The following is a 20,816-nucleotide window of genomic DNA, read 5'->3' as shown; positions in this document are numbered from 1 at the left end:
TTTAATCAGGCCACTTACACTGATGTAAAAGCAACATGTTATATTGACTTGCACAGACCCCCTCCCTCGTCAGCCAACAGATAATCTAGGGCAATCCAGTTATCCTAAAATTCCTATTGCTTGGCATATACAATTACTTATCTTTTGCCTTTTTTTGAAAAAGGAGTTTTAGGTTGGAGAGAGGTTCACAAGAGTAGTGTGGAGCGGGGTGGGGGTGGGGGTGGGGGATGGTGTCTGTTGTCTTGGGTTATTTCTCGAGAGGTTGGGGCTCAGGAGCCCTCTTCATTGGAGTGTGATGTACCCACGGAGTGATCCCCTGCAACTTCAGGGCAGAATGGGTGGTTAGGATCACTAAGTGCGGTGCGTTCCACTTAGGAGCGAGTTGATGTCTTGGGCTGCCTGTTTTCCATGTTTTTAGGTACACCCACTCTCCTGGCTGGAAGGGATATAGGACCAGGTCAGTGTGTGCAGGCCGCTCATGGTTACCATATTCTGTGAGAGCTTTCATGGTTTTTCCTACGTGGAGAGCTTGAGTTGTTTCATTCCAAGGGGGTTAGGGTGTCCCTTCTTGGGCTTGGGGAATGGATCTACCATTCATGAGTTCAGGTGCATTTAAGTTTAACTTATCCCCACCGGGGACTAACCACACGTAGAGCAGAGCAGTCAGAAGAATCTTCATCCAGTTTTCTTGACAGGCTGAGTGTAACGTCCATTTTATGCCCAGGGCACTCACTATCCCCTTCGTCACTTGAGACACAAACGCTGGATCATTATCATTTTGTAGGGATCCTGGGAGCCCAAACCTGGGGATTATTTCTTTTAGTAATGCCTTAGTCACTTCAGCTGCCCTTTCAGTTCTAGTGGGGAATGCTTATATCTGAAATTGTCCGATATTCTCAGTGTGACAGTGAAATCTATCTGCCAGTGTTCTCCAGGGTCTGTCCCTCTGGTTTGAATGGGTCTTATCTGGGGGCCTCTGGGGGCTCTGGTGTTGGGGTTATTTATTGTACCATTGGGGCAGGTCTCAACTACCCAACGTTTACGTTTTTCGTGCTTGGGGTCACCATGATCTCCACCAGGTAGTTATCTAGGACTTCCCTCCCATAGTGAGATCCTTAATGGTCCTCCCTGATGGCTTGGCAAGCTACAGTTTGGGGCATTAACTAGCCACCCATGACTCCCCAAATCCCTATTGAAGCCCCGTTTTGGGGTTTTGTCTAATATTTCTTTTGTGTAGATTGGGGAATAATTGGATGGATCTGACCTTCAAAGTACGAAGGGTAGTTGCCAAGTTACTGGTTCTAGGGCCACCTTTCTGGCAGTTGCATCCACCGTGTCGTTTCCCATTATCCTCTGCATCCTCCTTTTGGTGACCCCAGCAATGAATCATTGCCACCTTTTTTGGAATCTGTACTGCTTCTGAGAGTTTCAGTATGCTTAAGCCATGTACCACCTGTTTATTCTCTGCAGTAAGCATAGCTCTTTCCCTTCAAATAGCCCTGTGTCTGTGTAGGGTGGCATATGCATACCAGGAATCTGTGTCAATATTTAAGGCCTTCCCTGTCCTGAGCTCTAAGGCTTGGGTGAGGGCCATCAGTTTCACCTTTGGGGCTGAAGTCCCTGGGGGTAGGCCTCTTCATTCTATGACCTGGGTCTGGGGGGTTATTGCATATCCCACCAGGCTTTTTCCCTCCCTCATAAAACTACTCTTCAGCGTTTGGGAGACGCTTGATTCCTAGGTCGGTGTGACTGGGATAGACTGTGTCTGTTGTTTCTATACACTCATGTTCTAAGGGCCCTGTTTCTGTAGGTAGTAAGATGGCAGGATTTAATGTACGACAGGTTTGACAGGTTTTTTGTTTTGTCTTGTTTTGTTTCTTGGCTGCGCCGCGCACCAGTGAAAGTGCTGACTCCTAACCACTGGACCACCAGGGAACTCCCAGTGTATGACAGGTTTTCATAGTAACCACTAAGGTATCCAAAAGTGTAGCCTGGACTTGAATTGACCTGTTCCCTTAGAGCTTACTAAATGCTTGAAACTGGTGTGGAGTTCATAGGGTGATTTGCTGTCTGAACATTAACTTCTCAACCTCCTTTAGCTACTACTGCCCGTAGGCAAGGAGACCATCCTTTAGCTGTTTGATCTAATTGTTCAGATCTGTCCAGGGAAGTTTGTCCTCAGCCATTAACATTACCATCTTGTGCCCCCCGTCTAGGGGAATGCCAATCTCCAGTTTGTCTCCCATTAGGTGGATAGTAACTCCTAATTTATGTAAGATATCCCTTCCTATCAGGGATATAGGACATTTGGGAATGTGTAGGAAGGAATGGGTGATGTGTTTGTCCAATTTGCATTTTAATGGCTCTATGAATGCCCGTTCTTGGGCCTTCCCTGATACTCCCATAATTTTACAACTCTTATGACTGAGTGCCTGATCTGGTGTTCAGAACTGAGAAAGTGGCACCAGTGTTGACTAAGAATTCAACAGACTTTTCCCCAGTGTCCAGTCTCAGACGGGGCTTCTCGGGGGTCAATTGGAGTGCTGGCTTAGGAGCCCCTGGCCCCATTATTCTTCATCTATTTGGACCATCTGCCTTCGAGGGTTGTGGCCGGGTTCTGCCATTTCCATCCACCTTGGGGGGCGCTGAGGGCATTGTCTCTTCTAGTGTCCCTCTTGTTTACATATGGCGCACTGATTGGGTACTAGTTTTCTTGACTTGCTATACCTTGGTGGAGGCTGGGGACCACTCACCAGGTCGAGAATCTCCGTGGGTAGTTAGTTCAAATTCCCATGCCGTCTGGTTGACACTGAAGGGCAACAACCAGTAGGTGGGCTTGCCTCCAGGCCTTTTTATCCTCTATATTTTGGTTTTTAAACACCCAGTAGGCAACCTTAACCAGGTGAGAAGTACACCTAGTGTTGGGGGCACTTTGGGCCAGTTGACAGGTTTCTTTTCTGCTGCCTAGATTCCCTTTAGGAGTGATCTGTCCAGTCGAATTCAACGGCCACTATTTTCAACTCGCATTGGTGTCTTTTCGAGGGACCAAAAACAAACAAAAAAACCCATTTACTTAGAAGTATTTGTCTGTCTCATCCTTGACTTTTAAATTTAATTCTCCGTATGTGCTTTTATTCCCCTCCTCCACCATGCCCAATCCCAAATTCCTTTTTTCATCTTTTGCAGTTTGCACTGTTTTAGTTATTTACTTCCCTAATCTAGATGTGGATATGTCTTTACATCTGTTATTAAAATAAGAGTCTTTGTTGGTGATGTCTGGGTCATGCTGTCATTGGTATTAAAAATGTTCTCGTTTTCGTTATCTGAACTCTTAGAAAACATGGTCATAATAGTCACACTGTTAGAAATTAAACTAGTACTATATCAGTACAAAGCACAGCAGTTAATCCACAGACAAGGCCACAGACTAATTATTAAAGCTTATGATTGCAGTGCACTTAAATTGTATCACTCCAGAGTGATGCAACAGTGGATTTGCATTTTTGTAAACTGCAAATCATGACTGCCAGCATCAACAGCCAAGGGAAGAAAAAAGCAATAGTAACGACCAGGAAAGGCATAAAATCGTTGCCTTATCCACTTGAGAGGATAACAGTGTTGCTTACGCCTTTACTTTTGGGACCACCTTATGGGTTTTGTACTTATTCTCCAACTTTCCCCAGCCATCCTCCCAAAGCAGGACTTTTGAAGTCCCTGGGAGGGATTTCCTGGGGCAGTTCCAAACAAAACTTTATGGTGGGTCATTCCACCTCAGTCTTCTCCTTTCATTTCTCCTTTTTTCTATCTGTCAATCCCCCCTTCTCCTTCATTCTCCTTTGCCTCTGTCCTCAGTCTCTCACTCTCAGTCCCTCATTCTCCCCCCTTTTGTCCTCTAGTCTCCACTCTCTGTTCTTATGCCTTAGGTCTTTTTGTCCCTTAGGCTTCCTTTCTCTTTTCCTCAGTTTCTCCTTTATTTTGTGTTTCAGTCTCCTCTTCCCTGTCTCAATTTTCTTTTTTTAAAAAAATAATTTTATTGACGTAATATTGTGTTAGTTTGTGCCTTACAGGAAAGCAGCACAGTGATTCAGTTATGTATATATATATATATATATATATACACACATACTCTTTTTCCTATTCTTTTCCATTATGGTTTATTAAAGGATATTGACTATAGTTCCCCGTGCTATACAGTAGGACCTTGTTGTTTATCCATCAATTTTCCTTTTTTTCGTCAATCACCCCCTGCGATTTATTACCATAACTGTAATTTCCCCTAGGAGGATTTCCTATAATAATTAGCATAAGTAACTGTTCATGCCCCTCTCTGCCTCCCAAGTTTTCCATCACTTTTGCCCCTCTCCCACACTGGAATCTCCTGGACCATTTAGCGGACCTTTTCAGTAGACTCTCCTACGAAAGGATTGCACCATTCCAAATTCCTCTTACACCAGTTACAGTCTTCCAGTAAAGTACTGCCGTACTGCAGTTCTTCCCCAATCCTGTAAAGTCTGCGATAGCTTCTACCTTACGCATTTGTATAATTCTCCTTTTTGTCATCTTTTCCCCCTCCCCTCGCTGCCGCGGTGGTACAGCCCAGCCTCAGGTTCCGAATAAACTGAATTCCTCTGCTTGTACGGAACTGGCCGGCCTTTCAAGATGGCGGCTCCCACTGAGACACAGCGCTTGGGGGCGGCCATATTGCCTCCTGAACAAAGCCGCTCAGGGTGTGGAGCGGCCAAATGCCCGGTACGGAACAGCGAAGGCCCGGGAGCCTCGTGCTTTGATCACTCAGACAGGAAGCGGGAGAGTTCGCCGCTATGAATGTGACATCCGTACTGGGATAAGCTGTGGCAGGCGTTTTGGGACCTGATAATCGAGCTGGGGGTCAGAAGGGGGATTTATGGGTTGAGACCTGAGGAAGACTGAAATTGTTATTGGGACGGCGGTCCATGAGGGTCAATAATTGAAGGTCTATGGGGTCAGTGGTGGGGAGTCTCTAGTATGAGTGTTGGGTATGTATGTGGATCAGTCATAGGGAGAGCTGTGTTATTTGTGGGTCAGGGACCGCGGACCTGTGCGCTGATGGGGTATCCGTGTGGCCAGTGATTTGTGGACCTATATGGCCAGTGCTGTGATGGGAGTGGGGCTGGAGGTGCTCTTTGAGATTTCTGATTTCTGCACCTGGTGATTCAGTGATTTTTAGAGGTTATTAATGGGGCCCAGAGCTGATACAGGTTAGTCCCAGTTTACTGGGAAATGCCTCACTTTACAGTCTGTGTAGGTCAGAGGCTACTCTCAAGGTGAAGCCCCTCCTCAGATGTTTTTTTCAAGCCGTCATCTCTTTCCATCATTCATATCATCACAGAAGAAAACATCCTTTGAATGTAAGACCAAACAAATCTAAAGGGACAGGATTGTTACTGTCAATTCCGTCGGGCCAAAAACTACCAGGAACACCCTGTAGTTGAGTAAGTTGGGTTTACTGCTCTTGCATCTAGTTAGGAACACGTACACAGTGGGGAGCGTTAAGGGTGTCTCGATAAGAGGGTGTTAGAAAACACTTGTTATAGGATATGGCCTTGTGTTAGGTGATTTTGAGGAGGGTGTAGGGAACGGGCCTAGCTCTGAATTGGATGTTGTCAGGAAGTGGGGTAATTCAGTGAGTGGAAATTTTAATAAATCTTATCTAGAGAGAAGAATGACTAGGTTGAAGCTAAAGGTGTGATAGGTAAAAAAGTAGCAATCCTTCATGTTAGTTGGGAGAGGGGGATGTTTGGTATTTTGTGAATTGGAGAATGTTGATGTTTTGTCTGTGTTCAGGTATGATTTAAGAGAGGTGTTGTTTTTGTCTAGCTCTGTCCTGGTCAGGGAGTGGCCTGTCTGATGTAAGTGTTTCTTGTAATTGTTCATGTTAAATAGGAGAGTTATGAGTGCCAGGCCTGTTCTCAGATAGGAAGGGCTGCTTTTTCTCTTTCTCATGTAAGATTTGATTTCAACCCTGCCTCTTCCTCAGTTTATTGCAGTCCTTCTACATTCTGTTCAACAAACATTTATTAAATGCCTGCTGTTTACTTGTTGCAGAGCTGGGCGTTCAGAGATGAGCATGACTGTTTGATTGTTTTCTTCCAGATTTATTTTGACAAAGCCTGGGATACCCTATATGAAACAGTCTTCCTATCATGAGAGGACTCACTTCCTCTAAATGAGTTCAGCCCATGTCTGCATGACCCATCCTGGGACTGAGAAGATTACCAGGTAACTATCTCGCTGCATTATGGTATGTTCATGTTTAACAGTAGTTCCAACCTATAACTATATATTTTTTAATATAGAAACTGCACTATTAAAAATTAGCAATAAAAATTTAAACAGAAAACATCTTAAAATTAACAAAATCAACAATTTTAATCCATGAATACTGACTTGGCAAGAGAATTTGCCAAGTTAGGGGAAAACATGAAAGAACTCTTAGGATTTTACTGGCTGCTTCTGTTTAGGGAATATGGGAATGCATATTCCCTAAACAGAAGCAGTTTTCTACTTCGTCATTCCCATTCTTATTGCCAGGGATCTGCTCCATCTTCAGTTAAATCTTTACATATATATCCATGATTATTGTCTTATGGTAGTTCTGCATATAGAATAACAAATATAATTGCTGGTCCAAAGGGGAACAATAAGGTGTTAGTAAGTCAACAGAAAACATATCAGCATTCATCCAATTAAAAATACACCTTGTCCAAGTTCTATGTGATCATATTATAATCACAAGAGGGCTTCCTTCACATGGTGGTTCGGTAAGGACTCTTCCGTAGGACCAAATGACCTTCTTCTACAGGGTGGCCTGTTATCCACGTGACTTTTGGTGGTAGTGTTTCTAGACTGGTGAATGTCAGTTCTGGCTCCAGGAGGCTCCATTCTATCTCCTAGTCCTGATTCCTCAGACCTTTTCCCTTTTGGAAGAGAAGCAGAAGATGACCAAGTCTCAGGTGAGTTGCTTACTTACTTTGTACTTGATTTCCATACAATGAAATAGAAAAGAGTGGAAAGTCAAAAATTAGGATTAGGGAAAATGTAGAGAGAACGAAAGATAAAGACTTGAAAAGAGTTACTATGTAATATGCAGATTATATATTTTGAAACCACATGAAACCACTATTAAACTATAGTTCATATATATATATTCGTTATATATAAATTTCGAGAAGACACAGTGGAAAGTTAGAGAATATCATATGCATGATTTGCATTTTCATGTACCATTTGTTGAATAATCCACTTATTTGAAGTGGATGCTGCCTTGATTAAATTTCCATTTGTGATTAGGTCTCTTTTACTTTCCTGTTCTCTTGCTGTGTTTGACTCTTTTTGCTGAAGATAGATCTTTACATCATTTTTCTCAATAGGCATAATGTAGAACTGGGAATGTAGTTTTGTATGCTATGGTAAAAATGATGAGAATGATCAATTCAGATTGAACAGGAGCATGCTATTACAGGGTCCAGTGTCATTCGAGGATGTGGCTATAGATTTCACCCAGGAGGAGTGGCAGCAACTGGACCCTGCTCAGAGGACCCTGTACAGGGACGTAATGCTGGAGAACTACAGCCACCTGGTCTCAGTGGGTAAGGATGGCTTCCCAACATAACTCAGAGTTAGCCAATCCAGTGCCTCTCACTGGAATTTGATTGAGTTGGGTGGGTTCTTGACCTACTTGTGACTTTTTGCTCTCTTTCTTCTCTCCAGTGGAAGGTCATTACTGTTCTGAGGGCCAGCTGGACTTCATTGTAGGGCTCCTAAAACTGTATCTTTTCTTCTTTCTTCAGTGTAGTCAACTCAATTCCTCAATTTTTTTTTATCATAGGGTATCCAGTTTCCAAACCAGGTGTCATATCTAAGTTGGAACAAGGAGAAGAGCCATGGATTATGAAGAGAGACATATCAAATTGGATCTATCCAGGTGAAAATCTGGCAGATGGAAGACAAAGGAAGTGAAATATCAGTTTGTTTTTGTTTTTAATTGGTTGGCAACTAAGACTTACATTTCCACCCAGATTGATAACTCCTTTTCCTTCTTGCTCCTGTGCTGTGCGTGTAGTAGGTATTCGACAACTAGTTAATTCAGTAGTAGTGAGCCATGTACAGAAGAGAAATTTCTTATTGATCCACTCAACAATCATATCTTTAGTACCTTTCTAAAAGAGTCAAAGACAATAGAAGGCAAATGCTTTTCAGGAACATAGGTTATACATAGAAAGACAAGACATCAAGATTTACAGCTATATAAAATTGCATGTCCAATATAGTTACTGCTTCAGGGGTTCAGTGAAAATTATAGTCTAAAGAGATGTGGCATAATTTAAGAAGGCATTTTTCAAAGCATGAACCAGCTACTTTGAAGCATATCTGAAGTGTGGCTTAGGCAGAAGGAGGAAGGTGAGGGCAAGCTCTAGGAAAGGACATGTACAAATCCTTGGAGTTAGAAATCAACATGGTTTATCTGATAGAAATTTTCTGGGCTTACTTGACTTTAAATAAAAGATATTTATTGGAGAATAGTGGAATATAAAGTTGGTTACATATTGTGACTACAGCTGTGTTTCACTAGCTGTACCCTGAAATTTTCTGTTATTATTTTTTTTTAAGCAGCTTTGAGATATAATTCATATGCCATACAGTTCACCCATTTAAAGTCAGCAGTGGTTTTTAGGATATTCACAGATTTGTGCAACTGTCACCACAGTCTATTTTAAGACAGTTTTATCACCTCCAAAAGAAACCCTATACCCTTTAGCTATCACACCCCTTCTTCCCATCTCCCCAGCCCTAAGCAATCACTAATCTGCTTTCTGTCTGTATTGATTTGCCTCATTCTTGATATTTCATATAAATGTATTCATATAATATGTGGTCCTTTGTGACTGACTTCTTTCATAATGTTTTCAAGGTTCATCCACATTTTAGCATGTATCAGTACTTCATTCCTTTTTTGGCTGAATAATATTACATTGTATTGATATACTACATTTTGTTAATCCATTCATCAGTTGTTGGATATTTGGCTTGTTTCCACCTTTTAGCTACATGAATAATGCTACTATTAACATTCATGTACAAGTTTTTGTATAGACATATCTTTTTTTTTCCTTTGGTGTGTACCTAGGAGTAGAATTGCTGGGTAATATAGCAACTGTATGTTGAACCAAAACGGTCCCTGAAGACTAATTAGGTTGAGCATTTTTTCATGTGCTTATTGGCCATTTATTTATGTTCTTTGGAGAAATGTCTATTCAGATCACTTGTCCTTTTTTTTGAAGTATAGTTAACTTACAATATTATCTCAGTTTCAAGTGTACAACATAGTAATTCAACATTTTAATAGATTATATTCCATTTAAAGTTATTACAAAATAATGGCTATATTTTCCTGTGCTGTACAATATATTCTTGTTTATTTATTTTATATATAGTAGTTTGTATCTCTTAATCCCCTATCCCTATCTTGCCCCCCATCCATTTTTGAATTGAGTTATTTGTCTTTTATTATTGAATTATAAGAGCTCTTTATATAAAGTTCCTGTATAGAACTTCCATGTAAAGTTTGTTATATAGATATAATTCTTTGTATAGAATTCTTATTTGATATAAATCTCTTATCTGATAAATGATTTGCACATACTTCCTCCCATGTTTTCTTTTTACTTTCTTGTGTCATTGAAGCACACATTGAAGAGTTTTTAACTCTTTTTTTAAAATTTTAAAAAATTTTTGGCTGCATTGGGTCTTCATTGCTGAGCGCGGGCTTTCTGTAGTTGTGGCGAGCGGGGGCTACTCTTGGTTGTGGTGCGCAGGCACCGCATTGTGGTGGCTTCTCTCCTTGCGGAGCACAGGCTCTAGGTGCCCAGGCTTCAGTAGTTGCAGCATGTGGGCTCAGTAGTTGTGGTGCATGGGCTTAGTTTACCTGCGGCATGTGAGATCTTCCTGGACCAGAGATTGAACCCATGTCCCCTGCACTGGCAGGTAGATTCTTAACCACTGTGCAACCACGGAAGTCCCAAGAGTTTTTAATTTTGATGAAGTATAGTTTATCTATTTTTTTTGTCGTTTGTGCTTTGGTGTCATATCCAAGAATCCATTGCCAAATCCAATGTCATGAAGATTTACCCCTATGTTTTTTTCCTAAGAGTTTTGTACTTTTAGCTCTCACATTTAGGTCTTTGATCTGATATTTTGAGTTACTTTTTGCATATGGTGTGGGGTAAGGGTCCAACTTCATTCTTTTGCCTGTGGTAATCCAGTTGTTCCAGCACCATTTATTGAAAAGACTCTCCTTTTCCCATTGAATGGTCTTGGTACCCTTGCCAAAAATCAGTTGGCCATAAATGAAAGGGTTTATTTCTGCACTGTCTATACTATTCTGTTGATCTATAAATCTGTTCTAAAGCCAGTATCACACTCTCTTGATTACTGTTGTTTGTGGTAAGTTTTGAAATTGGGAAGTATCATTCTTCCAACATTGTTTTTCTTTTTCAGCATTGTTTTGGCTCTTCTGGGTCCATATGAATTTTAGAATCAGAGTATCAGTTTCCACAAATAAACGTCTTCAGATTCTGAAAGGGATTGGTTGGATTTGTAGATCGATTTGAGGAGTATTGCCATGTTAACAGTATTAAGTCTTCTGATCCCTGGAACATGAAATGTTTTTCCATTTATTTAGATCCTCTTTAAGTTCTTTCAGCAATGTTTTATAGTTTTCAGAGTATAAGTTGTGTACATCTTTGTTAAACATACTTCTTAGTATTCTATTCTATTTGATACTATTGTAAATGAAATTGTTTCATTAACTTTATTTTTGGATTGTCCATTGCAAGTGCATAGAAATGCAATTGATTTTTGAATGTTGGTCTGGGATCCTGCAAACTCACAAAGTTTACTGGTTCTAATAGTTTTTAGCTAATTCTTTAGGATTTCCCATATAAATGAATTTATCATCTGTAAATAGAGATCGTTTTAAATATCCCTTTACACATTGGATGCTTTTTATTTCTTTTCTTGGTTAACTACCCTGGCTAGAACCTCTAGTACAATGTTGAATAGAATGGAGAATGGCCATCCTTGTCTTGTTCCTGATCTTATGGGAAAAATCCAGTCTTTTACCATTAAGTTATGTTAGCTGTAGGTTGTCATGCCCTTTGCAGGTTGTGGAAGTTCCTTTCTATTCCTAGTTTGCTGAGTGTTTTTATCATGAAAATGTGTTGCATTTTGACAAATGTTCTTTCTGCATCTGTTGAAATGATCTATTTATGTGATGTGTTAATGAATTTTAATTAATAGATTTTTGGACAACAAACCAACCTTATATTTCTGGATAAGTTCCACTTGGTGATGGTGTATAATTCTTTTTATATGCTGCTGGATTTGGTTTACTAGTTGTATTGGGGGTCTGCAAGACCACCTTCAGTTCTGCTGATTTGCTAGAAGGACTCACAGACTGAGAAAAACCGATACATTCATGGTTATGGTTTATTACAGTGATAGAATTTACCAGTCTAGATATGGACATTTGTGGCAAGATTTTTATTTATTAAGTTTCTTTCCTTGATGTGGATCTATGTAGATTATTTACTTTTTCTTGAGTCAGTTTTGGTAGGTTTTTTTTTTTCCAAGGAATTTTTCCAGTTCATCTAAATTGTCATATTTATTGGTATAAATTTTTTTCATAATATTCCCTTTTTGTTCTTTTATGTCTATAGGATCTCTAGAGATGTTCTGTCTTTCATTCTTGACACTGATACTTTGTTTTCTTCTTTCCTCATCACTAGCTAAAACATAACAATTTCATTAATTTTTTTTCAAATAATCAGGTTTTGATTTCATTTATTTTTCTTTATTGTTTGTCTATTTTCTATTGATTTCCACTCTGATCTTTATTGTTTCCTGTCTTCTATTTATTTTAGGTTTAATTTGCTCTTTTTCTAGCTTCTTAAGGTAGAAGCTTAGATCATTAATTTGAAACCTTTATTGTTTTCTAGTATGAACATTTAATAGATAGTCCTTACTTTGTATGGTAGTGAGGGGCCGTAAAAATTACCACGGAAGCCAGAACTTTGCCAAGTAATTTTTATAATCGACGGGAAAAATTGTAATTGATTTTGACCTTTAAACATTTTTCGTCAAAACATTAAAAGTTATCTTGGGGACTTCCCTGGTGGTCTAGTGGTTAAGACTTTGCTTTCCAATGCAGGGGGTGCAGATTCGATCCCTGGTTGGGGAGCTAAGATCCCACATGCCTTGTGGCCAAAAAACCAAAACATAAAACAGAAGCAGTATTATAACAAATTCAGTAAAGACTTAAAAAAAAAAATGGTCCACATCAAAAAAAAAAAAAAGAAAATTGAAAAAAAATGCTATCTTGCTGTTGGTTATAACTGTTTATAGAGATGAAAATGTAGTAAAACTAATACTTATTTACTACCCTGCAATTTAAAACATTGGAAGCATTGAAAATGTCTTTTATTTCTTTTAAAAAACTCTATGTAGAGTGGTTTGAACAGTGCTTGCCTTCTTATAATTGTATAACTTATGATAAGGAGTTAACATGTTCTCTGTGCCTTAGTGAATTGTCATATTACTTTCTAAGGTTGGGTCAGCTTCCAACATTTTCTCCTTTGTGCTTTCAGTGTTGTGAAATATGTCGAAGGTAATGTGAAAATGTAGGCATCACTTTCTTTGAATTATTTTTATCCTTTCCATCACAACCCAGAAATTTATGTTGATAAGTTTGCCTTCACTAAGTTCCTCTGGCTGCATATCTATAAAGTTTCATAAATAGTGGCAATGCCAACATGGTCAGCTATTTTCTAATCACATCCAGTGTTGTTATGTGTTGTTTCTTTGCTGCATTTACATCTTTGTTGGTCAGTTCCCTCTTTCAGTTACACATTTTTGGATGATTAGGGTAATTTGGATAATGTCACGTGGGTTTATCAATGGGATACAAGGAAGAAACAAACTACACACTTTGCTGTCTGTATATATATTGGACAACAGATGTGAAGTTAATAGTCACCAACAGACTTTGAAAGAAGTGAAATGATTGGGTACTGATCATGATGTGTATCTGTTATTTATTTAGTGATTTATGGACTGAAGAGCTAGCAGTGAAGTTTGTACTTTATGCTGTTAGACATACTGTGGTCGTTAAAGTGTGAACTATGTTGTTGGCAGACTGGTGTTATTTAACTAAACTGTGGTAACTAAATTTCATGCTTGTTGAAATCTTGCAAAATGAGGATTACCTGCATATAATTTGTCCTCTAAGAATGAAGCTGTGTCCCACAATTTTTGATATTTTGTGTTTTCATTTTCATTCAATTCAAGTTATTTGCTAATTTCTCTTTGGACTTTTCGACACATAGTTTATTTACAAATATGTTATTTAATTCCCAAACATTTGGGGAGATTTCTGATATTTCTTTTTGTTATTTATTTCTAATTTAGTTCCATTATGGTTGGAAAATATACTCTGTATGATTTCCATCCTTATAAAATTATTGCAGCTTGTTTTGAAGCCCAGTATATAGTCTATTCTGATGTTTGATTAATGTGTTCTTGAAATGAATGTGTGTTCTGTTGTTGGATGGGACATCTGTAGATGTCAGTTAAGTTCATTGATATTTACTGATTTTCTTTGTCTACTTGTCTTTTTTTAAAATATATTTTTAAAATATGACTTGAATTTTATTTATTTGTTAATTATTATTTTTTAAAATTTATTTTTGGCTGCGCTGGGTCTTTGTTGCTCCGCACAGGCTTTCTCTAGTTGTGGTGAGTGAGGGCTACTCTTTGTTGCGGTGGGTGGATTTCTCACTGTGGTGGCTTCTCTTGTCGAGGAGCATGGGCTCTAGGCACACGGGCTTCAGTAGTTGCAGCACGTAGGCTCAGTACTTGTGGCTTGCGGGCTTTAGAGCACAGGCTCAGTAGTTGTGGGGCATGGGCTTAGTCGCTCCGCGGCATGTGGGATCTTCCCAGACCAGGGCTCAAACCCGTGTCCCCTACATTGGCAGGTGGATTCTTAACCACTGTGCCACCAGGGAAGTCCTTAATAGACCATTTTCATTCCCCTGTTTATTTTTTAGTTGGTAGTTGTGTGTGTGTGTGTGTGTGTGTGTGTGTGTGATGTTGCTATAGGGATTACAATATATTTATTTTCTTATAACCCACCTTATGTTGATACTGCTTTTTTTTCTCTCACAAATTATAGAAACTTGCACTAGCATAGCTCCATTTTCTGCCCTCCTGAACCACCTTGTGCTGTTTTGTTCTTTTAGTCATGTATGTTACGTTTGTATTTGTCATAACTTTGACAGTATAGTGTTACTGTTTTTGCTTTAAAAAGTCTTTTGAAGAAATTAGAAGGAAATATTTTTAAAATTATACATATTTAAATACTTTACCCAAATAGTTTAAAATTTTTCTGTTGTCTTGTAGATTTGAGTTATCATCTGGTATTATTTGTTCAGCAGGAAAGACTTTCTTTAGTATTTCTTATAGATCAGTTCTGTTGGTAACTTTTTTTGTTTATCTGGAAATGTCTTCATTTTCCCATTATTAAAGTTTCACTGAATGTAGAATTCTTGGTTGACAGGTTGCTTTCTTTTAGTATTTTGACTGTGTGTCATTCCAGTATTTCCTGACCTCAGTTTTGTGTGTGTGTGTGTGTGTGTGTGTTGAAAATTCAGCCAACAGTACTGTTATGCTTTGATACATGATGTGTCATTTTTTTCCTGCTGCTTTGAAGATTTTTCTTTTTGCCTTTATTTTTCAGCAGTTTAATTCTGATTTGGCTGGTTGTCTTGGTATCCTTCCTGTGGTCTGTTGAGCTTCTTCTATGTGCAAACTAATGTTTTCCACCGAATTTGGTAATTTTAAAGACATTTCTCCAGATTTCTTTTGGCTCTCCCCGCCCACCCCTTTCTAAACTCCAATACACGTATACTGGAATGCCTAACTGCTCCACAGATCTTGAGATTCTATTTTTAAAATAATTTTTCTTTTTGTTCTTTGGGCTGAATAATTTCTAGTGATATTTCTTCAAGTTTACTGATTCTGATTTTGCCTTCTGCTATCTCAAATCCACTAATGAGCCCATCTGGTGAAATCTTCATTTCAACTTTAGAATTTTCATTTGGTTCTTTTATTTTTTAATTTACATAAAATAAATGTTACTCTTTCTTTAAATTTTGAAAAAGGCATAGAGTAAGTTAACTGCCACCACAATCATGATACAGAAAAGTTCCATTACTCTCAAAAATTCTTCTTCCTGCCTCTTATAGTCAAACTGGTTCTTTTATATTTTTCTTTCCTCTTTTGAAATTGTCAGTTTATTCACTTGTTCCTTAGAATATTTTCCCTTAGTTTTTTGAATATGTTTATAATAGCTTCTTTAAAGTCTTTGCTAAATTCAACATTTGCACCCATTTGGAGTCAGTTTCTATTGACTGATTTTGTTCCTTAGTGTAGGTCACATTTTTTTCCTTATATGTGTAGTAATTTTTGGTTGAAAGCTCTACATTGTAGACAGTACGTTATAGCGTCTTTGGATCCTTTTGTTCCTTCTGAGAGTTTTTGTTTTAGAGGCACTTGCTTGGGCTTAAACTGTGACATCTTTCTGTCCTGTGGAGTGTCATCACTAATATCTCTGCTTAGTTTTGTTTGTTTGATTAAGCCTGGCTATAGATGTGAACTAATGATTTGGACAGGTTTATTAGACACCTAAAGCCAGTATGACTTTTACTCTCTGCCACCTGGATTGTGCATGTCTCAGAACACTTTAAAAGCATAGGAAATTTGCATGTTTCCCCAGCCTTTCAATCACTGCTGGGCTCACTAGGATCTCTCTTCACAAATATTTTAGCAGTCAGGTAGGAATGTATGGCAAGTTCATTATCTCAACCTTTCTATGATTCTTTTGCGTACAAATTCTCCTTGTTAAATTACTAGCTGCTCTACTATCAGCATAAAACTGTATCCTGTGGATTTGAGTTATCTCTCAATGCCCCATAAACTAGGGGTGCAAGACAGGAAAACCTTAGGAAAGAATGCCACAAACTCCCCATTCTTACCTAATGAAGTAGAAGTTTTTGACAAGTAAACACTTTTCACCTTGTGGCCTGCGTTTGGTAGTTTTCCAGTGCCCTGAATTGGTTGTTTTTAAAATTATTTTATTCAGTTTTATACTTGTTTTCTGAGGAGGGGAAGTCCGTGACTACCTCATGCCACCATTATCAGAAGTAAAGTCCATCTTTAGTTACTCACCCAATAAATTTACGTTTTGTTGTGTTTTAAATGGGCTGTTGCCCGCCCAGTTCTCTGTCTTCATGGACCATCCTGGATCATCCATTTGTATCACCTCTTCTGTCCTCTACTCAATCTTTGTATCTGTTTGATTTTACCTCTACAATTTTATTCTTTCAGACAGGGAGACTAGACTTGACACACATCAATTGGATACACTTGGAGATGTTTACTTTCATAAGGACATACTGGAAAGTGTCACAAGGGATCATTCATTGTACTCCGTTTTAAAGGTCTGGCAAGGTGACCAGCTGGAGAGAGATCAGGAAAATCAAGACAGACTTCTCAGGCAAGTCACAATCATCAACAACAAAACAGTTATTGAAGAGTCAAGCTATACATATAATGCATTTGGAAAAATATTTCATAACTGCACAGACCTAGATACTTCAAGACAAAGACTGTATAAGTGTGATTCATTTGAAAAGAGCTTGGAACCTACTGTAAACCTATTCAGTTGTAATAGGGGTTATGCAAGAAAAAACACAGATGAGAATTTTGGATGTGGGAGAACACCTAGTTCTTCCTATTCTAAGCATGAAAAAATTCATAATAGAGTGAAACACTGTGCAGGTAGTCAGTATGGAAACATCATCAGCGATAAACAATCTCTTATTCAATATGTGAATGTTGAAACTGGGGAGAAGATCTGTGTATGTATTGAATGTGGAAAATCTTTTCTCAAGAAGTCACAGCTCATTATACATCAAAGAATTCATACTGGAGAGAAACCTTATGGTTGTAGTGCTTGTGGAAAAGCCTTCAGTGAGAAATCACATCTCATTGTACATCAGAGGACACATACTGGGGAGAAACCTTACGAATGTTCTGAATGTGGAAAAGCCTTCTCTCAAAAATCATCCCTCATTATCCATCAGAGAGTTCATTCTGGTGAAAAACCATATGAGTGTAGTGACTGTGGGAAAGCCTTCTCCCAGAAATCACCCCTCATTATACATCAAAGAATACATACTGGTGAAAAGCCATATAAATGTAATCAGTGTAGGAAGGCCTTCTCCCAGAAGTCACAGCTGATTATACATCATAGAGCTCATACTGGAGAGAAGCCCTATGAGTGTACTGAATGTGGAAAAGCTTTCTGTGAGAAGTCCCACCTCATCATACATAAAAGGATTCACACAGGGGAGAAACCCTACAAATGTGCTCAGTGTGAGGAAGCCTTCAGCAGAAAGTCAGAACTCATTATACATCAGATAATTCATACTGGGGAGAAACCTTATGAATGTACTGCATGTGGGAAGACCTTCTCCCGGAAGTCACAGCTCATTATACATCAGAGAACGCATACTGGAGAAAAGCCCTATAAATGCAGTGAATGTGGAAAAGCCTTCTGTCAGCAGTCACATCTCATTGGACATCAGAGGATTCACACAGGAGAAAAACCTTATGTTTGTACTGAATGTGGGAAAGCCTTCTCTCAAAAGTCTCACCTCCCAGGACATCAGCGGATTCATACAGGAGAGAAACCTTATATATGTGTTGAATGTGGAAAAGCCTTTTCCCAGAAGTCAGACCTTGTTGTACATCAGAGAATTCATACTGGGGAGAAACCTTATCAATGTGCTGTATGTGGAAAAGCCTTCATCCAGAAATCACAACTCACTGTACATCAGAGAATTCATATAGTGGTGAAATCATAAGAATGGACTAAGCATAGAAAAGCCTTCAGTATCTGTTCAAGCCTTAATAAGTACAACAAAACTCACAGATTTAATGTGTTTCTAGGCATCTTTGTTGGTACTATTTTACAAATGAAATCATATTTCTAATGTAATTAATTTTTTTATCAAAGATAATACAAGAGAATAAAAAAGTTTTGTTTATATAAATTTTCACTTTGGCATGTTAAACTTTTAAGATTTGGAACTGAATGATTAGCATAACAGAACAAATTACATATAGTCTATTTTAAAGTTACATGTTCCTGCTTATACTACATAATAAGTTAGGCATGTGGTAATATTGTTAATGTTAGCCTCTCGTAATTACGGCCATGCAGTAATTCCCCAAAGAGGACATGAAGAAAGCATGAGTCAAAAAGTGCCAAGACCTAGAAACTGCACTAAGGGGAGGGGACTTGACCATCAGACCCTAAAAGTATATGTAAAATTCTTCTTATACAATGATGGAAAGATGGGTTGAAAAGGTTCAATAAATGTGGTCTTTTTGTGTTTTTTAATTTTGATAATATAAGTTGATTTGTGTCTGTGGATGGACCCAGGACCTTGGAATTGACACTGCTTGCTCATTTCTCCCTTTTACCCCACCCTTCTAGGAGCTTGGTGTGGTGGAAAGACATTGGTTCTAAAGTCAGATGGCCATGAGTTTTAACCCTTGTTCCCTTATTAATAGATTGTGTGACATCTATGAAGACCTTTTTAACCCTCAGTGTCTGTTTGCTCATCTGTATGTGAAATCCTGGCAGACAGCACATGTTTTTTTTTTTTTAGTTACTTCTGATATATGCATTTTAAAGTAATAACTAGAATTATGACTTACATCATTATACCAGAACATATAAGATTTTTAGAAATTTCATGTAATGTCTGAAACATTTATATTAACATATTTACATACAAATAACCCAAAGAAAATTTAATATTAGTTGTTTTTTTTGTTTTTTTTTTATACTGCAGGTTCTTATTAGACATCAATTTTATACACATCAGTGTATACATGTCAATCCCAATCGCCCAATTCAGCACACCACCATCCCCACCCCACCACGGTTTTCCGCCCTTGGTTTCCATATGTTGGTTCTCTAAATCTGCAGACAGCACATTCTTAGCTAATATTTGTCCTGTTTATCCCTCTCTCTTCTCTTGAAATAGGCTACTAATTCCAATGTGCACACATTTAAATTTGATTTGCATTTAAGACACACTGCTTCTGATCTCAGATTTCCTGTCCTCTCCTTTGTCCATTTCACTGCCTTTGTGTCTGGTGATATAACTCATGCTATGTTAAAGAGACCTCAATTACTTTTCATTTATTTTATTTTGCAAACACATACAAATTGTGATATATCTATATCTGTATCTAATTCATTCTAATATATATATGGAAATACTAAGGGACAAGAATAGGCAAGTCACTCATTAAGAACAAATGTTAGAGAATTGATCAGACTGAGGTTTCCCACAAAGCTGTAGTAATGTAGGCAATATAGTATTGACACAAGAGTGACAAAAATAGATGAATGAAATGAGAGCCTGAAAATGAAAAAATTATATATGAGTAACTTTATGACAAAAGTGGTATTGTAATCAGAAGGGGAAAAATTTTTTTAATAAATTGTTCTGGGTCAATTAATCTAAATATAAATATGAAATGCAAAATGACAAAGTTTCCAGGTAGTTATATAGGAGACTTTTCATAGCCTTAGGATAGGGAAAAATGTTTAACACTGTGCATGAAGAAAAGATTGATAAAATGGCTTATATTAATATTAAAATTTCTTCTGTGTTAAAAGAAGTGATTAGTTTGGAATAAACTTGGATGTATCTAGCAAAATTACATATGCCATTTCTAAACATTTTTAGGAATCTTCTAAAGATATGTTGGAGAAATATTAAGAGATGCATGCTTGGGACTTCCCTGGCAGCCCAGTGGTTAAGACTTCGCCTTCCAATGCAGGGGTGCAGCTTCGATCCTTGGTTGGGGAGCTAAGATCTCACATGTCTCAGGGCCAAAAAACCCAAAACATAAAACAGAAGCAATATTGTAACAAATTCAATAAAGACTTTAAAAATAGTCCACATCAAAAAAAATCTTAAAAAAAAAAGAGGTGCATACTTATGTTTATTCATCATAGCACTATTCACAGCAGAAAAAAGACAGTAAACAGCCTGAATGATTATTGATAGAAAATGTTTAAATATAGTGTATCTGCACACTGGGGACCGTGCAACTCTAAAAAGGAATGAGATACGTCTTTTTATACTCTCCATTCATGTTCTTAAATAAAACAAGGCACAGAGAATTACAGTACACTGTCTTCTAAGAAAGGCAGGTAGTGGTGGGAACAAGTGGACATATTTTCTTATATATAAGTACAGATGCTGAAAGGAAAGACCCAAATATTAATTAAAATGTTTTGTTCTAAGGTGACTGAACATGGTGGAAAGGATAGTGATATCCCTTAGACCTCTCATGAAATGTAAGTTGCTTTTGTATAATTGACTTTGGAACCAGGTAAATAGTATAGATAGTAACAAAACAAAGTCAAAATGAAGTGACACCTAAAAATTTAGCAAAATGAAACTAAACACGTATAGCATTGGTGGTTAACCATACCGAGAAATAATTTCAAGTAACTTTAAACTGTTTGTCTGTTTTTCCTGGTGGGATATATCATAAGGATAAAGGAATGGCAAAGAAGGTTTTTTTCAGTAAGTTTCTGTTACTCATAATACTGGTATTGATAATAATATTGG

General features: G+C 38.1%; 1 protein-coding gene across 1 annotated transcript; it reads left to right on the top strand.

Moving 5' to 3' along the window:
* Positions 1-4,759: 4,759 nt before the first annotated feature.
* On the top strand, positions 4,760-20,647 carry LOC115840775 (zinc finger protein 300-like). The gene is given in 7 exon segments (XM_060296482.2): positions 4,760-5,471; positions 6,133-6,258; positions 6,842-6,992; positions 7,502-7,628; positions 7,868-7,963; positions 16,480-17,933; positions 17,935-20,647. Coding segments are annotated over 5 exon segments (1,764 nt in total). The 5' UTR covers positions 4,760-5,471; positions 6,133-6,258; positions 6,842-6,977; the 3' UTR covers positions 18,007-20,647.
* Positions 20,648-20,816: the final 169 nt, after the last annotated feature.

This window comes from Globicephala melas, chromosome 3 (genome assembly GCF_963455315.2).
Source record: "Globicephala melas chromosome 3, mGloMel1.2, whole genome shotgun sequence".
Lineage (NCBI taxonomy): Eukaryota > Metazoa > Chordata > Mammalia > Artiodactyla > Delphinidae > Globicephala > Globicephala melas.
The sequence above is the reverse complement of the archived record's forward strand: the minus strand, read 5'-3'. Positions and strand labels throughout refer to the sequence as shown.